This window comes from Sminthopsis crassicaudata, chromosome 5 (genome assembly GCF_048593235.1).
Source record: "Sminthopsis crassicaudata isolate SCR6 chromosome 5, ASM4859323v1, whole genome shotgun sequence".
In the NCBI taxonomy this organism is placed as follows: Eukaryota; Metazoa; Chordata; class Mammalia; order Dasyuromorphia; family Dasyuridae; genus Sminthopsis; species Sminthopsis crassicaudata.
In genome coordinates, this window is record NC_133621.1 from 188274526 (window position 1) to 188295979 (window position 21454).

The 21454-nt window shown below is 34.3% G+C and overlaps 1 protein-coding gene across 1 annotated transcript in view; it reads left to right on the plus strand.

Moving 5' to 3' along the window:
* Positions 1–7859: 7859 nt before the first annotated feature.
* The window catches only part of GUCY2C (guanylate cyclase 2C), a 107428-nt gene continuing 93833 nt past the window's right edge, over positions 7860–21454 (plus strand). Inside the window, exons 1-4 of the mRNA XM_074269105.1 lie at positions 7860–8231; positions 12332–12438; positions 16051–16115; positions 19779–19994. Coding sequence (XP_074125206.1) covers positions 8021–8231; positions 12332–12438; positions 16051–16115; positions 19779–19994 — 599 coding nt within the window. The 5' untranslated portion in view covers positions 7860–8020. The remainder of the gene's footprint in view (positions 8232–12331; positions 12439–16050; positions 16116–19778; positions 19995–21454) is intronic.

The following is a 21454-nucleotide window of genomic DNA, read 5'->3' on the forward strand; positions in this document are numbered from 1 at the left end:
TAAAGCCATATTTGAACACAAGAAGAAAAGTCTTCTTGAATCCAGACCTGGCACTCTCTCCAGTGTGCCACCTACTTGCTCCATAATTAGTTTTAATAAAAGGATATTTACTAAGAAGTTACAGCAAGAACTGAAGTATAAAAATGTCTTCCTCAAAATAGGGATATGTTTTGCTCTTTACATACCCTCTTTATTTCTAGGTAGAGTGTCTTTGTTCCTTCTCCTATGCTCCTGAGACAGGATCACTCAGAGACCTCCCACTATTTCCTCCTACATCCCTACAGCACATGAAGAAGGGGTCCTTTTCTTTGCCAAGGCAAATTCTCTATGTGCAAGCAATCCCAATCCATCCTATCTTCTCTAGCAAATTACCACTCTCCCACTAATATTTAGTCTCTCTAGCTGCTTCTTTACTACCTAGAAACATGTTTATTTCTTTCCCATCTCCCTCAGATTCTCACTTGATCTACCCATCCCTACTAGCTATCATCCTATACCTCTCCTGATAAGGTTTGGCTTTTATTGCTATGAGCAAACTCTGTCATGGATTGTAGTTGCTTCCAACCCTTTAAAGCTCACAAGATTGTAACCTGTGATCTCTGATACTCATTCATTTAAGATTAGGAAAGGATAAGTACACCAGATGCAGAAGTAGTGATGTCATGCATTTATAGCCAAATGGTGGTTGGGTGGGGAGATAAAGTAGTCAGTGACCACCTGCTGCTGCTTTTAACTTCTCAAACTCAGAGGCTTACAGCAATTCTTTCTCATTTGCCACACAAGGAAAAAATTTATGTGTTTAGACTTTTTTATATAAATAATCAATTAAGTGACTTAAAAAAAATCACTGCACAATAAGCTGATAGGAATCAGTGACCGGATATCTGTTTCATACTCTGAATGAAGATGGGGATGGGGGAATATCCTCTGTAATACACTTCTGGACATAGGTTCACTAAGCCTTCACTTGAATTGGTACTAGGTAGCACATATTCTAAGGACTGGGCCCTTCTTGGATAGTACTCTCATTAAATTAAAAACTATTTTTAGATTACTGATTTAGTGTTTATTCTAAATATTAATATATTTAGTATTTGGTATGCTACTTGGATTTCTGTTTCTGTTCTTGAAATAGTTTCATAAAAAACATTTCCATGATCTGAAATTTCTCATTCAGTGTCATTACAATATATTTTTATGTCCTATCAATCAATTAACCAGAAATACCTACTGAGTCAGTCAGTAATGCTAGGTGCTGGGCTAAGCACTTGTTTTTTTCTCTTATATACTCTAAGATAATGGTAGTATATATTTTTTGCTTCACCTACCCCCTTCCCTTTCTTCTCTTTTATCTCAATCCTGTCTATGCAACTTCTTTCATTTGTCTTTGATTTTAAGTGGGACATAGATAAACTGAAGCATTATTGTCCATCCTTTGTAATCAAAGAGGACCAATGACATTATGATGTTAGGGTCAAGGTACAGTATGTTTGACTAAGACTGATTTGCCTATTTTACATTTGGACTAAGACTGATTTGCCTATTTTACATTTGGACTAAGACTGATTTGCCTATCTTACTTTGGGCTTTTGCAATTCTGCTTTGTTCATAGAGCATAACACCTTTGATGAGGGGATGCCATACTGGGTGATCCTGTACCAGCATTGTCATTTTTCACAATCAATTACAGAGTTCTTTAAAGAGATCTTGAGAATGTCCTTGTACCACTTCTTTCAACCTCCACGTGAGTGTTTGCCTTGTGCAAACACTTTTAGATAAATATACGTTTGACATTTTGGCCATGTAGCCAACTCAGCAGAGCTGCTGCGCTTTCTGAAGTATAATTTGAATGCTTGTCAGTTCAGCTCAAGAGAGAACCCCAATGTCTGATACTTTATCTTGTCAAGTGATCTTCAGAATCTTCCTAAGTCTATTCAAATGGAAGCAATTCAATTTCCTGGCATGGTGCTGGCAAACTGTACAGGTTTCAAAAACATACAACAATAAGGGCTGCACAATGGCTCTGTAGACTTTCAGTTTGGTAGACAATCTAATATCTTTTCTCTTCCACACTTTCTTTCAGAATCTCCCAAATACTGAGTTAGTTCCAGTATTCTGTATGGTGTCAGCATCTAGGTGTACATCCCTGGAAAATAGACTGCCAAGTTAACTGAACTTAATCCACAGCATTCAGAATTTCTCTATTTGCTGTAGCTGATGGTTCCACATATGGATGGTACTGACTGGTAGAAGACCTCTATTTGATTGTCAGACCAGAATTACCACAAGTGGCAGAGAATTGATCCATACTTAATTCCATCTCAATCTCAGAAGCTGCATTGAGGGCACAACATTTGTAAACAAAAAGTTGTGTACTAACTCTCCCTCCATTTTAGTCTTAACTTGTAGCTAAAGTTAAATAGTTAAATAGTGAAGTAGCATTTTGATGCTGTTTTCATCCTTGTTGAAGGTGTCCATTATCTCTCCCACTTATTGAGAAGGCAAGCAATATGATACCCATTATACAGGTGAAGTCATGCAAAACATCTTTCCATATTAGCCATGTTGCCAAAAAAAAAAAGCAAGAAAAATAAAGTGAAAAAATGCTAGAAAAGAGAATGCTAATGGAGGACATGACAGCTATTCTCAAATATATGAAAGTTTGTCATGAGGAAAAGCAATTAAATACAACATGCTTGACAGCTAGGTGCCTCATGTGAAATGGCAATTTCCTTATCTTTGGAAAGACTTGAGCAAAGAATGGATGGTCACCTATCAATGATATTGAAAAGGGATCCATCAAGTAATGGATTGAACTCAATGACCCAGGACTATGATTTTGTGATCTATGACTTGTTCAAGGTTATATAACTATTAAGTGGAAGGTCAGGTTTTTTGACTTCTAGGCCAATTTTGTTTCTAGGACACTATGATGTAGAAATGACAGAGTTGAAAACTGAATATTCTATGTTTGGAGTCTGATGGGTCTAGTTAAGAAGACTCTGATTTTAAAAAAAGGATGGGGTGAGGAGAAGAGTGACAAAAGTACTCAAAGATATTTTTTAATTCTGGAAGGCAGATGTTAATGCATAGGAAAAAGAGTTGGGGTATACTGGAGTTAGCTCAAACCAGCTTGCTAGAGCCAATTGTTAAATTTTCAATGTAAGCATTTGCACCTTGGAAACTGACAAATGTTACAAATTAGGCTTGTCTATTGTTGATTGTCTAATCATAAAGAAAGTGATGGAAAAATGTTATTAATAAAGATTAAATTTCAAGTGTACAATGGGAATATTCTTTTTTTCTTTTTTGTCTGGAGATCTGTTTGTTAAACATATACCAGCAAACTCCTGAACAGAATATTCAGTGATCCACAAAGAAAAGGACTACAAATTATATTTATGGACTTTGATGGCCTGCTGAATTATAGAGAGTACTCAATAGGGAAACAGAAAGTTTGGGTTCAAATATTGCTTTTGCTAGTTAATAGCTGTGTTACCTTAAGTCACTTCATTCCTTGTACCTCAATTTCTTCAACTACAAAGAGGAAACAATACTTTCATTGTCTGCTACACATTGAATGATTTGAAGGGATTGGGACAATAAGTGGTTAATTGTGATAACTGAGTAAATCACACTGACTCATCACGTTTAACAATTCTGGAGCTAGCTCAGTTCCCTTTCTGTCCAATTATGGGGCTGATCCAACTTCTATTTGTAAAAAAAAAAAAACAAAAAAAAAAAAAAAAAAAAACTTATTCGATTGTGGGAATTGGGAGAAAAGTTTATGGCTTTGCTTCAACATATCCCCGCAAGGCTGGGAAATTGGATCATCTCTCCTTGCTGATTAGAGATCCTTAACTAAGGACTTTATTTATGCTGACCATAATTGCAGTCAGATTTGAAGATTGATGCAAGGATTTTTTCTCACAATTGTGCAGGTCAAGCAATCCCTATGTTTTATCTGAAAACTTGCCCAATACTGGTCAATTGGTTATTATTTCCATGTTCCTTTGTTTACAAACTATTGGGAGGAGTGGGGCACCTCTTTCTGAATTCAGGGAATTGCATCATCCATTGGTTAATATGATTTACAAAAAGAGAGAAGAAAACCAAATTATTAGTAGCAAAAATTAAAAGGATGAATATATCACAAATGATGAAATCAAATAAATTATTAGGAGTTATTTTGCTCAGATTATGTGATTAACTGTGATGGACTTGGCTGTTTTCAACAATGAAGAGATTCAAGACAATTCCAATACACTTATGATGGAAAGTACCATCCACATCCGGAGAAAGAACTATGGAGGCTGAATATGGTTCAAAGCAAAGTATTTTCACCTTTTTAATTATTGTTTGCTTGTGGATTTTTTTCCTCTCTCATTTCCCCCCCTTTTGATCTGATTTTTTTGTGTGTGTGCAGCATGATAAATATGGAAATATGTTTTTAAAATTGCAGATGTTTAATTTATATTAGATTTCTTGTTGTTTTGGGGTGGGGGGAAGAGAGGGAGAAAAATTTGGAACACAAACTTGTAAAGGTGAATGTTGGAAACTATCTTTGCCTGTATTTGGAAAAGTAAAATACTATTAAAAAGGAATTATTTTGCTCAATTATATGCTCATACATTTAATAAGTTAAGTGAAATTGAAGAATATTTTCTAAACTACAAACTGCCTAGATTAATAAAAGGTGAAATAGAATATCTAAATAAACCTATTTTAGAAGAGGAAATTGAACAGGCCATACATGGGCTTCCTAAGGAAAAAAAAGAATAAACCATCCAGAACAGATGAATTTACAAATGAATTCTACCAAATATTTAAAGATCAACTAATTCCAATATTAAATAAGTTACTTGGAAAAATAGACAAATACGATAGACAAAAACACAAATATGATGCTGATATCTAAACCAAGAAAAGTAAAAACAGAGATAGAAAATTATAGACAAATTTCATTGATGAATATGGATTCAAAAATTCTAAATAAAATACTAGCTAGGAAATTACAACAATATATCATAAAAATTATACATAGTGTCCAAATTCGAATTATACCAGGAATGCAGGAATGGCTTAACATAAGGAAAATTATTAACATAATTGATTATATCAATACCAAACTTAATAAAAATAATGATTATATCAGTAGATGCAGAAAAAACCCCTTTTTGACAAAATACAATGCTGATTTCTACTAACAACACTAAAAAACATAAGAATAAGGAGATTTTTTTCCTTAAAATGATAAGAAGTATCTACCTAAAACCATCTGTAAAGGGGATAAGTTAGGAACTTTCCCAATAAGATTAGGAATGAAACAAAGATGCCCCATATTATTCAATGTTATATTAGCTAACAATAGCAGAAAGAAAAAGAAAAAAGAAATCAAAATGGCAATGAGGTAATAAAATAATCTCTCCTTGTAAATGATATGATATATACTTGGAAAACCCTAAAGATTCAGCTAAAAATTAATTGAAACATTGAATAATTTTAGCAATGTAGCAGAATATAAAATAAAACCATACAAATAATTAGCATTTTTATATATCACCAACAAAACACTATAAGAAGAAATAGTAAAGGATACCTTATTTAAAATAATTATAGACTGTATAAAATACTTAGGAGTATATATGCCAAGATAAATTCAGAAATTAAATGAACATAATTATAAAGTATTTTTATACAAATAAAGTCAAATTTAAACAACTGGGGAAATATTGTTCATCAGTGGGTAGAACCAATGTAATAAAAATGACAATTCTACCTAAACTAATCTACTTATTCAATACCATCCTAATTAAACTACCAAAAAACTTTCTTTTTGAACTAGAAAAAAAAATAATAAAATTCATTTGGAAGAACAAAAGGTCAAGAATATCAAAGGAATTAGTGAAAGAAATGTGAAGGAAAGAGATTTAGCAGGATCTGATCTTAAATTATATAAATCATATAATTGTGTAAACTACTAAATTATATAAGGCAGTAATTATCAAAACTATCTGGTTCTGGGTAAGAAATAAAAAGGTGGAATGGAATAGATATATGATACACAGTAGCAAATGATTATAGTAACCTTGCATTTGACATAAATAAAGATAAGAATATGCTATTTGACAAAAATTGTTGGGAAAATTGGTTAAGCATTCTGGCAGAAATTGGTTATAAAATTATGTTTTACTGAGATAAGGTCAAAATGGATACATAATCTAGATATAAAGGGATACAAAAAGAGGAGGAAAGACAATCCGTGCCCTCAATAAGTTTACAATCTAATGAGACAACATGTAAACAAATATATGCAAAGCAAGTTATAGATAGATTGAATTGCTGCCTAACCTTAATTACTGAATGGTGCTGCTTCAAGTCAAACTGGGACCTGTTGAAGACTGTAGCTTAAAAAGGCCAAGATTTCTCATTGCATCCTGGGCCATCTCCAATCATCCTGATCTACATCTTGCCCTACATGTCTCTGAGGAGAAAGTGAGGCAGGTGACTTTGCATAGCCCTCGGTCCCTTAAATCCAATTCACTTGCATGTTATGGCATCACCTCCCTGATGTCATGGACCTCTTTGAGAGAGTAGGATAAACAATAACAACAAAAATGAATGGGAAATAAACAACAGAATAAAGGCACTATAATTTAGAGGTTTGGGAAAGGCTTCCCAAAAAGGTGTGGAAGCCAGGGAAGTTTGGAGGCAGAACTGGAGGAGAGTGTGGAAAAAATGAGGAAAAAAATTCTGGGACACAAGAGATAAAGAATTACTGGGTTGTGATTATGGTGAGGAAAATAATACAAACCATAAAGTGCCCTGTGAGTTATTATTATTATTTTTACACACTAGTACATTAAACATGAGCATATAGCTTGAGGAGAGGAAAGAAAAAAGGAAAAAAAGCATTTATTAAATATCTACCATGTTCCAGGTGTTGTGCTAAGTTCTTTAGAGATGCTGTTGCATTTGATTCTCATAATAACTTGGGGGATAGGTTCTATTACTTTACAATTGAGAAAACTGAGGTAGAGATTAAATGACTAGTCTGGGTCATACAGTTGTCCCTGAGGTTGTATTTGAACTCAAGTTTTCCTGACTCTAAGACCCAGCATTTTTCTTGATAAATGTGAGGTTATAGGTATATGAAGGACTTTTCCAAAAGAATATTAGTTTTATTTTTGCTTTACAGTGAAAGGCAGAACCAATAAATAGATGATTAAGGAAGGCATATTTTAGTTCAACATTACAGAAAATTTTTTTGAACAATTTATCTAAGGGTGGATTTTCATGCTTCAAGGAATAAGAAGACTGTCTCTGTGTCAAGGATACTGCTCAGGTATGGATTCTAATCCTTATTTAAAGTCCATCACTCTAGGACTGTATCATTCTTTGTTTCACATAAATTGGATCATATTTTTTCCTTTTGCTGTCATATAAGTTAAGAGACAGGGATCAACACGTTTCATATCTTGATAAGAAAATTCTCTAGAACAAACAGCCCGTTTTAACTACAGCAGGTTAAGATTTAGGTTTGAATGCATAACCAGCAGAATGGGGTCCAAAATCCTTAGGAGCTAATGTATTTATGCTTTTATCAAATCCATTGACTTTTATTTCCTTTCCAAAGTAAAGGCCCTCCCCTCCTTTTTTTTTGCATCTTTCATCATATCCTTCCTTCCCCCACCCTTTTCCCACTTACTATTGATATGGTGCAAGCTTATTGGATGAGGACCAAATAATCTTTCTGTTTTATGGTTCTGACCTTTTTATGAGCAAACACATAGAGTGGACTTTGGTTTGTCTTCCACTCTGAGGCTCCTGTTCATGGATTGTTAATATATGTATTCTCTGAGCCCTGGGAGTGAGTGTTTGGCAGTGCCAGGGTAGTGGGTGGAGTAAAGCTGATTGAGGGAACAAGTTGGAGATCATCCTTTTAGATTTCTATTTTTCTTTATAATCCCAAGTCGAATAGTAGTGAGTACAAGAGAAATGGGCTTGAGGTGAGGAGTTCATGATGAGATTAGTGCTGGGTCTGGTTCTATGGACCCTCCTCTTTTATTTCCAGGGATGGGGGTGGGTTTTACCTGAAAACAGTTTCTGTGGGAAGGGTCTTTATGGGATCAGTGTATTGATGATGAATAATTCAGCCTTCCCGGAACCACTGAAAAATCTGGAAATAGCTATGAACAAGAGCATGGATATGGTGAAAAATCAGCTTAAAGGTAAATGTACAGTGAAAGGATCTGCTCCATTTTTTCCTTTCTAGCATTATGGTATGGGGTCTAAGCAACTTTCAAAGATTCAGGTTTGATCTTTTGCTCTTTTTATTACTCTAATTTTTCTAAGTTCCTGATGATTTGTGTGTGTGTGTGTGTGTGTGTGTGTGTGTGTGTGTGTGTGTAAAGATAGCAGATCCATAGGGGGAAGGCTAATTTATAAAAGTGGCCAAATAAATTCTATCTACAAAAGCTCTGTCCTTAGCTAATGAGGTGCCCCAAGTAATAGTACAGTAATGACATGATCATGGGATGCCTAACTTAGTTGGTGTTTTCCTTTTTTTTTCTTTTTAAAAAATAATCTCTTTTGATATCTTTTGTTTTTATATTACATTTTCTCCAATATTCCTCTCCTATTGTCTGCAAGAGAACCATTCCATATAACAAAGATTTTTCTTAAAGAAACAAAAAGAGGAAGAGGAGGAAAAGAAATCCTTATAGATCTTTTCTGCAGAAGCAGAGATGTTTTGTTCTTTTTGTGAAAAAAAAAATTCAATGACGATTTTGAAATCAAAGAATACATGATTGTCTATTGAGTTTAGTAGCTCAATTAAGAATACAAAATGCTTACATTTTGGTTTCCCTTGGGGCTCTTTTTTTAGATATTTGTTGGTAAAATATATTGTAATTGTTATCCTTGGGAACTGAGCAGCCAATATAAAGTAACTTAAATTCATTTTATAGTGTTATTTTTATAGCATTGAATGCATTTACTTTCCTTCTATAGTTTTAAGATGATTGTATACTTTAAGTTATTGATTATTATGTAATTATTATGAATCAGCTCAGATGTGCCCAGAAAATTTGCATTCATTAAGTATCCATGATGGACCAGAGTCAGAGATATACTAGGAGATGAGGCTACAAATACAAACAGAATAGTTCCTGTCCTCAAAATTATGGGATTCTATGAGGGAAACAAGAACTATATTTAGATAATTAAGATGGAATTGCATCATATTAATTAGCTTAAGACAATTCAAGTACAGGATATTTGGCAAAAAGCAAAAATAAAACACAGAAAAAAATAATATAAATAGTGTCCATCATTTCATTGAGTGGGCAGACATGAATATGAGATAGATAAAAAGAGAAATGAATCTGCTCTCAGGTCTCCTTTTGCTCATAACATGGCCTTCTCATATTCAGGATCCTTGTTGCCCCTCCCCTTCCAGGACAAAATGAAAGGAAGGTATGTGGAGAAAACTCTGGGGGAGAAAGAATGCAAAGATGGGGGCAATCATCCTTATTCTGAAATTTTAGCCCAACCAACCCAGCCCTTGGAGGTAATCTTTATCTCAAAGTAACCTCACTCATTGATATCTCTTTTCCACACTGTTATGACATGAACAGATCTATTAACTTTGGATCCTGCTACAAAGAACAGTAATTTTGACTTTATGATATTTTTGTTTTATAAGCAAACTTTAGAGCACAACCCTTGCTTAACTTGTAACTCCACTATATATATCAATATATCAATATACATATATATCAATATATCTATATCTATATACTCCCAAAGTAAATAAACAATTTATGGGGCTGAGGGAGCATTAATAACTTGAGGGAACTAGAAAAGCTTAATCTGTCTCTTGAAAGAACCAAAAGTATTTCAAAAGGTAAAAGTGTAGAGGGAGAACATATAGAAAATTGACTATACCAAAACACAAAGGCGATGGAATTGCAAAGAAAGAATGTCACATACAGGGAAGACCTTTTTCTCTTGTCACATTTTCTACAGGAGATTTATGATGAGGAAATTGTAACATGAGAGATGAAATAATTTATGCAAGGTCACGTAGCTAATAAATGTTAGCTGTCTTTCTGTCTTTATCTTTCTGTCTCTGTCTCTTTGCACGTGTTTCTCTCTCTCTTTCCCCTTCTTTTTCTCTCTGTTTTATACTGTGTTACCTGTAATGGATTGTCACTGTATTGGTCTCATGAGTTTTTCTCCTCTATTATATATTGGCTTTATCTCCTCTCCCTCCCTAGCTATCTCAGCTCCAATATGTTAGAAGGGAGTGGTTAGAAAGCCTTTTTCTGATAAGGATAATTTTTAGATCTTTTATTATAGTTAGGGGCTATAACATAGCTAACAAAATGGTATTCTGATGCCAATTTTAGAGTTCTTTTTACTATTACATTATTATGTAATTATTAAGTTCAGTTTCAGATTTACCCAGAACTTAATTAATATTTGTTAAGTGTCCACACATACAAAGAAGTCAGTAAAGAAAGACTAAAAAGAGAGAACTATAAGACATTTTAGAAATCATTGAATTTAAGTCCTCTTAATTTACAGATTTAAAAATTTACATGAGATATAGTCCAGGGCATAGTACAGAAGGACTATTACCTGTCTTGTTACAGATACTATGTGTCTTTCAAGAAACATAAACTAAGATAACACTATTTTTTTTAAATTGGATACCATGTTAAACTGTTGACTCATGCTGAGTTTTCAATCCATTAAATTGTTTTCCACAATGATTATTTAACCATAATTTCCCCAATCTATGCTTGTATTGTTGTTATTGTAATAACTCAGGAGGACAGGGATTTCTCTGAGCCCAAAGATTCTTAATCTTTGTAGCGATAACCTATTTCCCCCCAGGATTATTGAACAAGTGGAAATTTTAGGATGATTATCAGTGTAGCACTGAGGGGCATCAGAATTACCCCAATTTCAAATTATTTCATAATTTGGTATCTACTTAAAACCAAAGATCACAAGTCCCTACCAGTGGTTTTTTATAATAGCTTTTTCTTTTTCTTTTTTCTTTTGATAATAGATTTTTTGTTTTTAAAATACATGCAAAGATAGTTTTCAACATTCACTCTTGCAAAACCTTTTGTTCCAAATTTGTCTCCCTCCCATTCTCCCACTTCCTCCCCTAGACAGCAAGCAATTCAATATAGGTTAAACATGTGCATTTCTTCTAAACATATTTCCCCATTTATCATGCTTAACCAAAAAAAAAAATCAGATCAAAAAGGAAAAAAAAGAGAAAGTTGAAAATACTATGTTGTAATCCATTTAGTCCCCATGGGTGCAGATGGCTCTCTCCATCACAAGTCTATTGAATTGGCCTGAATCACCTCATTGTTGAAAAGAGTCATGTCCATCACAGTCCTACCAGTGTTTTTACTTTAACTATACCCACCAAGTGACATTTTAATTCAAAGAAAATGGATTTGATGAAAAGCTGAGTAAAAAAGGTGGCAATAGAAACCTCCTCCCTGGAAAAACCTGAGATATACTTTCCCATAAATAGATTGGACACATGTATAACTGAGGTACATGTATGCAACAGCACATCTACAGGAATCATATGTGGCCAGGGCACATGTATAGAGGGTAGTGCAGGGTCTCTTAACATTGCAGAGCAGCTGATATGTTTTGGTGATGCCATTATACTATTGTCTCTTTAGTTTGCTTCCTGTTAAGTGCCTAAACTTGCTGATCCTCCTAGGTGTCATGCCACATTTCTTCCTAAGTGGGTATTATAGTTTTGCTATTTTCTGTCTGTCTGTCTCTGTCTTCTCTTTTCTCCTCTGATCTCCACTACATATTTCATTGTAATGGTCCCATGAATTGCTTCCTACTATCATATTCTTAGCTTCATGTCTACCCATCTGCCAGCCACTCCACTCCACTCTTCTAGGGTGCAGTGCCTAGAAAGCCTCTCTTTGATAAGGAAAACACATAGATCTTTGGTCATAGCCAAGGGACTACGATTTACTATATACAGTTGACACAATTCAAGTAAAATATCCACAAGCTAAGCTTAAATCTTTTCTTTTTACCTCTGTTTCTTGGCCTGAATCACAGTCATTTGTCTCAACCAGCTATCTGATTTACTTGTTCAAATGAAAATCATTGTTCTCTATCTATCTGGCTGGTACTCTTAACAATAAAACTTCCTAGCTTTGATGCTGTAGTTTGGCCAGCAAAAAAACTTTGTTGTCTTCTAATATTAGCCAATGGAAATTATATTAAGTTTTCTGTGTTTTTTTTTTTCCTCCCCATTTCTGAATGACAGGCATAAATGTGAGCATCCACTATCAACACTCCTTAACTCCAATCTACAAGATGAATGACTGCAGTAGTAGTACCTGTGAGGGCTTGGGTGTTCTTAAAACTATCAAAGTAAGTATGAAAACCTATTGTATTTTGATAGAAATTACTTGCTTATCTTCCAATAAAAGGTAAATTTTCATAGCATAGGGAAAATTTATTTGACTCACATTTTCCTTATATACATCTTTCTTAATGTATCTTATTGACTACAGAAGAGGATAAGAGTCTACGGTAAATTTAGTTTCAGTGTCTTGTTATTTCAGATATGATCCTTTTTACTAGGTCTAACTATGTTTAGTCAAAAGTCTAGAGGAGAATACCAGGTGTTCAATACCTCTACTCTATTAGATGTGTAGTGAAATCATTTTATAATCTCTGTTTAAACACTTGTTAAGTTTTCTCTTTAAACATTGGCTTAAGAAGATTTGTTTTGGATAAGCTACTGACCTTTTAGGAGAGTTTCTGATATAATACAAACTGAGATTTTTGAATCTCTAAGTTTACATTTGAGCTAACTATAAAAGTCTTTGGTTGATAAAGGCCATATTTCATCTTAATTGGAGGTGAGAGGGTTCTCAAAGGCTAGGCTAACTTAGTGTTAGCTCTGGAAAATCCAACCAAGTTTCCAAAACTTTGTTTACTGTCATCAAAAAACAGCTAAACCAGGAGCAACAGTTCATTCCCTGAAGATTGGCTATTTGATAATCAATTTTTTTTTGTACATAGGAACTCATGGAGACTATCTACTGAGACATGGAAGGATTACAGTCTCCATTAATTGGGTAGTAAATACCATGGTTAACAACCAAACTCCTGTTGGCATCTGATCACATTTGGTGTAGTGGTGTAAATTAACTCCTCAATTAAGAAACATTTATAAGGCACCTACTATGTGCCATGAACTCATGATACAAATACAAAAGTGCTACAATCACTTCCCTCCTATTATGGGACAGCAACATGTGCACATATAGATACATATAAAATATGTATAAAGTCAATACAAGGTAATTTGGGGTAGGGAAGTACTAGCAGATTGGGGAGTCAGAAAAGGCTTTATGTAGGTAGTATTATTTAATAGGGGCAGCTAGGTGGCTAAGAGGATAGCACTGGGCTAGAAATCAAAAGTATTCATCTTCCTGAGCTCAAGTCTGGTTTCTGACACTGACTAGCAGGTGACTTAACACTGTTTGCCTCAGTTTTTTCATCTGTAAAATGAACTGGAGAAGGAAATGACAAATCACTCCAGTATCTTTGTCAAGAAAACTCCAAATGATGTCACAAAGAGTCATACACAACTGAAAAAATGACTGAACAAAAGCACTTAAGATAAGCTTTCAAGGAAGCAAGGGAGCCTAAGAGATGGAGGTGAGGAAAGGAGTTAATTCCAGGTATGAAAAGGGAGGCAGGAGAAGGAATATTGGGAAAACTGCTTCCTTCCTTCCTTCCTTCCTTCCTTCCTTCCTTCCTTCCTTCCTTCCTTCCTTCCTTCCTTCCTTCCTTCCTTCCTTCCTTCCTTCCTTCCTTCTTTCCTTCCTTCTTTCCTTCCCTCCCTCCCTCCCTCTCTCCTTTCTTTCTTTTTTTCTCTTTCTTTCTTTCTTTCTTTCTTTCTTTCTTTCTTTCTTTCTTTCTTTCTTTCTTTCTTTCTTTCTTTCTTTCTTTCTTTCTTTCTTTCTTTCTTTCTTTCTTTCAAAGAAGTGAACATCAAATGGTTTATTCAGTTTGCATAGAGATTTACTAGTAGACTGGAATATCTATTCTTCTTGTGGGGAAAGAAGCAAGAAAAAATAGTAAAAATACCAAACAAAACGATAAAACTAACTCTTTGCTCTTATGACATGCAAGGTAAATTGGGTCACTTATAGCTATAAGAAAAGCAAGACAGTATGGCATGGTGTAGTTATGATAGTGCTAGATTTGGAATCAGACAAACTGAGTTCAAATTCCATCTCTACCACTTTACTGTGTAATCCTGGAGAGATGACCTAACTTTTCTGGGTCTCAGTTTCCTCATATATAGAAGGAGAAGTTTGAATTATATGATTCAATTCTCAATTCTAGGAGTAACCTAATGAATTTTTAATTCAAGGTGTCCTAAAATCTCAGAGAATTTGGATAATCTCTCAAAAGGCCATGGAAGAACTGAACTTAAAGTAAATTATAATGTTCTAATGAAAATGAAACAACTCTGAAATTTCAAGCTATGCCACATTGGAAAAAATGGAAAAAAAAAAAGGATGAACAGAGTCAAAATCATAAGGGATGTAAGAAGACAGACACTATTATCAGGATTGTGAATTGGCCAAACAAATTTGGTAAATAGCTTAGATTTATGGTTAAAAAAAAAAGATTAAAATGCCCTTTCACTAATAAGCATACATCTTAAAAAGGCAAAATACAATAAGGTCCTATATACACTGAAATTTTTATAGCGGTATTTTTTATTTATCGTAATAAAGTATCAGAAACAAAGAGAGTGTTCATTGATTATAAATGTAATATGATGTTATTGCTTTGAAACAAACAATGAATATGGTGAATACAGAGAAACATGAAGCAATTTAGCTAAATTAATTAGGAGTAAAGTAAACAGAACAGGAAGACAATATATCCAGTGAATACAATAATGTAAATAGGAGGAATAATAAAACAAAAATGAATGCTATGGAATTATAATGATCATACTTGGCCTAGGAGAAGAGATGATTTTTTTTAAAGAAAGAAATATTTTTTATTCAATACATAAGAACAAAATTAAAGTTTGTGACTGATAACCATTAATGATTAAAGAGAGGAATACCAAACAGTAATTCAAAATTTTCCTTAAATTTGGCTCAAATATTTATGAACTTTTAAAATAACATTTTTAAATTTTTTATGCATTGTCAGACTAGTAGATAATTATTATTTTTTTAAAAGAATAATTGTTTGGAAAAGGATGCTAATCTATCTCAATCAGAGTTATGGGAAGATTGTTTGAGTCATGAGGCTATAACTGAAGAACCACTGTCAACTGAGAGTTGCTCCTTTAATTTCAGGCAAATTATAGAAGAAGCAACAAAGAGCTTCTTAAATGATAGATTTGAAACCCAACTTAATAAATGATAGTATTATCTGATGAGCTCAGAGTGGAAAGGGTTGGAACAAAAAGAAAAGCTGTCACTTGATTCTTTTATATTGAATTTTTGGTAAACAAAAATTATACCATTTGGTCTTTCCAAAATTTAGTATCCTAATTATTACCATACATTGGCCTTTCATCATATTTTGTGCATTCAATGCTGCTTTGAAATTCTCTTTGTCAACTTAATCTTGACTTCTCTTTTCTCACAGTCTGTTTTCTATCTTGCCCTACATATCTCCTTGATACTACATTGCAGAAGGATTAGTCTATATGAATAATACTTCCATTTCTCTAGGCAGCTCCAATCTAGGACGTCAATACAAGTTGGTCAGTTAAATGTCATGTGGATCTGTCATCTCTAGCATTTCTAAGCTATATATTTTATGCCAATCTATCCCATAATATTTCCTTCCCCATTGATGTATTCTTTTGTCTGTTTTATAAAACTCAAAAAATATGAAACATTTCATGAAAGTGCTAATTCTCCACTGCATTGTGGCAATTTCAGTAAGCATTGTTGAAGCAAGGACCTATTGATGCATTCTTATCTTTTTCAGGAAAACAATACTGTGGGATGTGCTCTCTTGGGACCTTCCTGTACCTATTCCACCTATCAGATGTAGTAAGTAGTTTCCTTCCTTCTTCTCTTCAACCTTCCTTTCATCCATTCTTCCTTCTTCCTTCTTGGTTCCTTTCCCCTTCTCTCCCTCCCCTCCCTTCCTTCCTTCCTTTCTTCCATCTTTCTCTTCCCTTCTTCTTCCCTTTCTTCTTACCTTTTTCCTTCCTTCCTTTCCTTCCTTGTCCATTCTTTCCTTCCTTCTTTCCTTTTTCCTTCATCTCTCCCTTATTTCCTTCTTCTTTCCCTTTATTTTCCCCTCTCTCAGGACATTTGTGAGCTTCTCTTCCCTTCATAATTGGGGTCCAAAGTCTTTGACTCTGACTTTATCTGATTTGCCAGGAAAGCTCCTCTCCCAACTTGAATCTGATATCCAGTACAGAAATTAAGTGGCAATTTGGATTCTTGTATCTCAGAATACTTAATTTCTGTCATTCTTAATAGTAGGATTCAACCTAGTACCAATCAGATATTCCTTGTAAAAAGGTCATTTCTTCCAAGAGTTTAGACTAATTTAGAATTCTTTTTCATAATTCTTTTTTATTTAAATTAGTCCTCCTTCCTCTTTTGCTATGGCATAGTGGATGCAGGACTGGTTTTGGAGCCGAGAAGACATGGGTTTAAGTCTCTGACACATAGTAACTAGCTCATACATGCCTCCTTGTCTTCTCTACCTCTGCTACCATGGTGTAATCCCTCATTACCTCACACCTGAACTTTGCAATAGACTACTGAGTTGGTCTCTCTGCCACAAGTTTCTCCTTACTCTGTTACATCTTCCAGTTGTCAAAATGATCTTCCCCAAATCCAAGTTTGACTCTGTCACCCTCATCCTCATACCCCTTGCCTTACTCCTCCATTCAATAAACTCTTTTTTTTTTCCTCAATCATTTCTGACTCTTCATGACCCCATTTGGGTAAAAATACTGGAGTGGTTTGCCTTTTCTTTCTCCAGCTTATTTTATAGATGAACCAACTGAGACAAACAGAGTTAAGTGACTTGCATAAGGTCAGAGTCTGCTTGACTTTAAACCTGGCAGTCTATCTACTACTCACTCAGCTGCTGTCCAGTAATCTCTAGGAATTTCCCATCACCTCCAGGATCAAATATAACATTTTCTTCTTTTTTAAAATTTAGTACCCTATTTCCCCCAGTTACATGTGTAAAACAATTTTTAACCTTGTTTTTAAAACACTAAGTTCCAGATTATCTCCCTCCCTCTCACTGAGAAGGCAAGCAATTCAATATAGGTTATACATGTGAAGTTAATCAAAACATTTCCATAAAAGTTATGTTTGTGACAGGAAACATAAACATTCCTCTCCCCTTCCCCTTAAAATCCCCTGAATTAAAAAAAATTAAGTTTAAAAAAAAGTATACTTCAAACTGTATTCAGACACAACTAGGTCTTTCTCTGGGTATAGATAGCATTTTTCATCATAAATGCTTTAGAGTTGTCTTGGATCTTTGTGCTGCTGAGAGTAGTCAAGTCATTCATAGCTTATTATCAAAAGTTTCTTTCTAAATGTTGCAAACATTATAACCTAGCTCCCTTCTACCTTTCAGTATTTCTTATACCTGACTTACCTACTTGCTCTCTAAAAGTCATTGACACTGGCCTCCTTGAAGTTCCTCAAACAAGACTCCCTACTGCCTCCCTGCTCTTGGCATTTTCACTCTCTATGCCCTGTGTCTGGAATCCTAGCCCTCCTCATTCTGACTCCTGGCTTTTCTGACTTTCTTCAAATTCTAGCTAAAATGCTTTGTTTGAATTGCCAGCACTTAGAAGTTACTCAGTAGATGTATAATTGATGAACTATATTACCCTTGGCAAATAACTTACCCTCTCAGGGCTCTAAGTAGGCTTATATAGGTGGGGGTAGGGGAAATGAATGTGTGCATGGTCATAATTTCAAGTTTAAACTGCATTATTAATGTCTGTTCCATAGCTTTCTTAAGTGTATACAACCAACAAAACAAAACAAAAATCAATTTATTTGATTTTTGTAGGGTACAAATTTGATTTATTTTTAGGGTGTATTGGTTTCCAAAGTATAAATGTTCATTTAAAAAAATTTAACAATCAGCTCTCTGAGGTAAGAAAAGGCTCCAGTATATCCCTGAACTACTACCTTTCTTTGTAATCACGAATGAATTGATTTATTTATAATATTAATCCCTATTCAAATATTCCACTCCTCCCCCCCAAATAGGAGACATAATCCCTATCCCTAATGCAATAGTATCATTACATTAATGTCTTTGGGTGTCTGTTTTACTGATTGTTGGTAGGCATTTCAAAAGAGAATGGTTTGAATATCAAACTGTTTTCAGAGGCCCTTGAGAAAATTGATAAAGACCTTAAATATTTTTCTGAAAATAACTCTTTTTTTTTTTTTGAGGCAATTGAAATTAAATGACTTGCTAAGGGTTATACAGCTAGTAAATGTTTGAAACATTTTAGGCAAGGGTTCTTTACCTAAATGCAAGCTCTCCTGACTCCAGTCAGCTGCTCTAACCACTGTATCACTTAGCTGTTGCCTACAATAACTTTTTATGAAGTATCAAACATGAAATGGAAGATACTATATCATTATCTCATACAATTTAGTCAGGAAAAATCCTGCCTCCCCAATCAACTCTTGATTCATTCTTTGTTCATTCTAAGAATTAACTCATAATTTTAGAGATAACTTAAGCTTAAATATGAAGTGAAACAGATATATATATATATATATGTATATATGTATACACACACATATATTGCAACTTGTAGTTTTATTTTTCAGCTAAAGTCCCAATCAAGTTTTCCCTTACTATTTATTTGCTTTTTAATGTTGACCCCTATTAAAGTTAAGGGGTGAGGATGGGGGAGATGGATGTGTACATAGTCACACTTTCAAATTAAAACTGCATTATTAATGTCTATTCCATGACTTAAGTCTGTAAATCAACAAAACAAAATAAAACAAAAGAATATTTTTGGGGGGATATTGATTATCCTCATTTAAGTTTTAAATGCTTTTTTTTTGGTGGGGGAAGAAAAAGATTTGACAACTAAAATTTCATAGGAAAAGTCTTCACACATTCACACAATTAACAACCAAATTCTTCTAATGTAGAGTTCCTTAAGACAGCTAGTCACCAGAGTACTTCGGGGTCACAGAAATTTCTCAGAAGCACAATAAGACCAGTCTTACTCCATAGTACAAACAAGTACAATTTTCATTTTTCTTTTCTCTCTACTTTCCTATCCTCCTCACACCTGACCACTTCAAGAAAGAAAGGAATATTTGGAGAACTTGAGAATGGAGATCCAGGAAGGATAGTACGTATCAGGCCAGGACAAGAAAGGAAGGATTCTAAGATAAAGAGATAAGCCACAAAGATTTTGTCTATCATAAACTCTATGAACAAAAGGAATAATTGTGGTGGTAGCATGGGGTTTGACCCACTTCCCAATTCCTATTTATCTATATTAGAACAAGTGAGAAGGACATTTTGAAAAGTTAGAACCCTTGCCTAAATTGCCTCATTTAATCCTTCAACATTTATGCACATATCCCCAAAGAAGTTTAAAAGTGATTGATAATTAATTTTTATAAAATTGATATTAATACTGCTTATCTCTCTTCTTATTCTCACTCCTCCTCCCTTGCCCCTTTTAGCCTTGACACAATTTTGGACTTCCCCATGATTTCATCGGGAAGTTTTGGATTATCATGTGACCACAAAGAAAATTTAACCAGATTGATGTTTCCAGCTAGGAAGCTGACATATTTCTTAGTCGATTTCTGGAAGACTAATGACTTGCCATTCAAAACTGTTTCATGGAATACGGCCTACATTTTTAAGAAGAATAATTATTCAGAGGAATGTTTCTGGTAAGAAGTTTTTTGTAACATTATGCTGGCTTCTGAGAAAATCTCTAGGATTGAAGTAGACTGCCTAGACACTTTTAGGCCTTCTTTTCATTGAAATTTTATTCTGAATTTCATAAAATCACTCCTCCTTCTCTTTGCCCATGAACATTTCTATATACATCGTAGAACTATGAATCCCCACCATGTAGTGCTTGTTTTTCTTCCCAAGCAATTATTCAGTGTCATACCAATCAAATAAACAAATAGAGCTAGAAAAAAATAGTATAATTCATCTGGAGGAACAAAAGATCAAGAATCTCAACCAAAACAAATTCCTTCACTGTCCATGTCCAAAAATAAATATTTTTCAATTTCAATCAGTCAATAGTTATTAAATGTCTACTATGGACAGGCACTGCGTTAAGCCCACAGTATACAATAAGAGTCAAAAGCCAATACCTGAACTCAAAGAGTTACAGGGAAAACAACATGCATCAAAAATATATAAAGCAAGCTCTATAAAAATAAACAGGAAATGATTAGTAGAGAGAAGGAACTACAATTAAGAGAGGTTATAGAAGATTTCCACTTATCAGTACTGAGAAGGAAGAGTTTTCCAGGCCTGGGACACAACCAAAGGAAATAACTGAAACCAAGAAATGGATTGCTTTGATTGTGGAATAGTCAGGAAAGTGTCACTAGATCTAAGGATATATCTGGAAAAGCAAGGTATAAGAAGACTGGCAAGGTAGGAGAGGGCCAGGATGTGAGGGGCTTTGAATGCCAAACAAAGCATTTTGTCCAGAAGAATTAGGAAGCCATTGTAGTTTATTGAATAGAGGAGTGAGACATGATTAGACTTCCCTTTAGGAGAAACACTTTAGTGGTTGAATGGAGCATTGATTGGAAAGAAAAGAGACTTGGGGCAGTTAGACTCACCAACAGGCTATTGCAGTAGTCTAAGTGTGAGATGATCAGGGCTTGCACTAGATTAGTGACTGTATATCAGAGGAGAGAAAGGGGCTCATTTGTTGTAAAGGTGAAATTAAAAGGCCTTGGCAACTAAAGAAATCAGAATACCAAGTGGTAGTGGGAATTAGTGAATCATCCTATCTTGTTACTCAATTCTGGATCTAACTCAGTATACACTTATAGGTCTAGTTCAATTTCTGTCTTATGAGAAGACTATCTTGTTACTCAATTCTGGATCTAGCTCAGTATACACTTATAGGTCTAGTTCAATTTCTGTCTTATGAGAAGGCTTTATACAATTATGAGAATTGTGAGGAAACTTTATTGCATTGTTTGAACATAATCCTGAAAGGCTGGGAGGCTGAACCACCTCTACCTGCTACTTAGAGACCCTTGATTTAGGGACCTAGATTATGCTGATGGAGAAGAAATCAGATCTAAAGATTGATGCAAAAAGTTTTCTCATAATTATATGTCTCAAGTAATTCATTTATCTTATCAGAAAACTT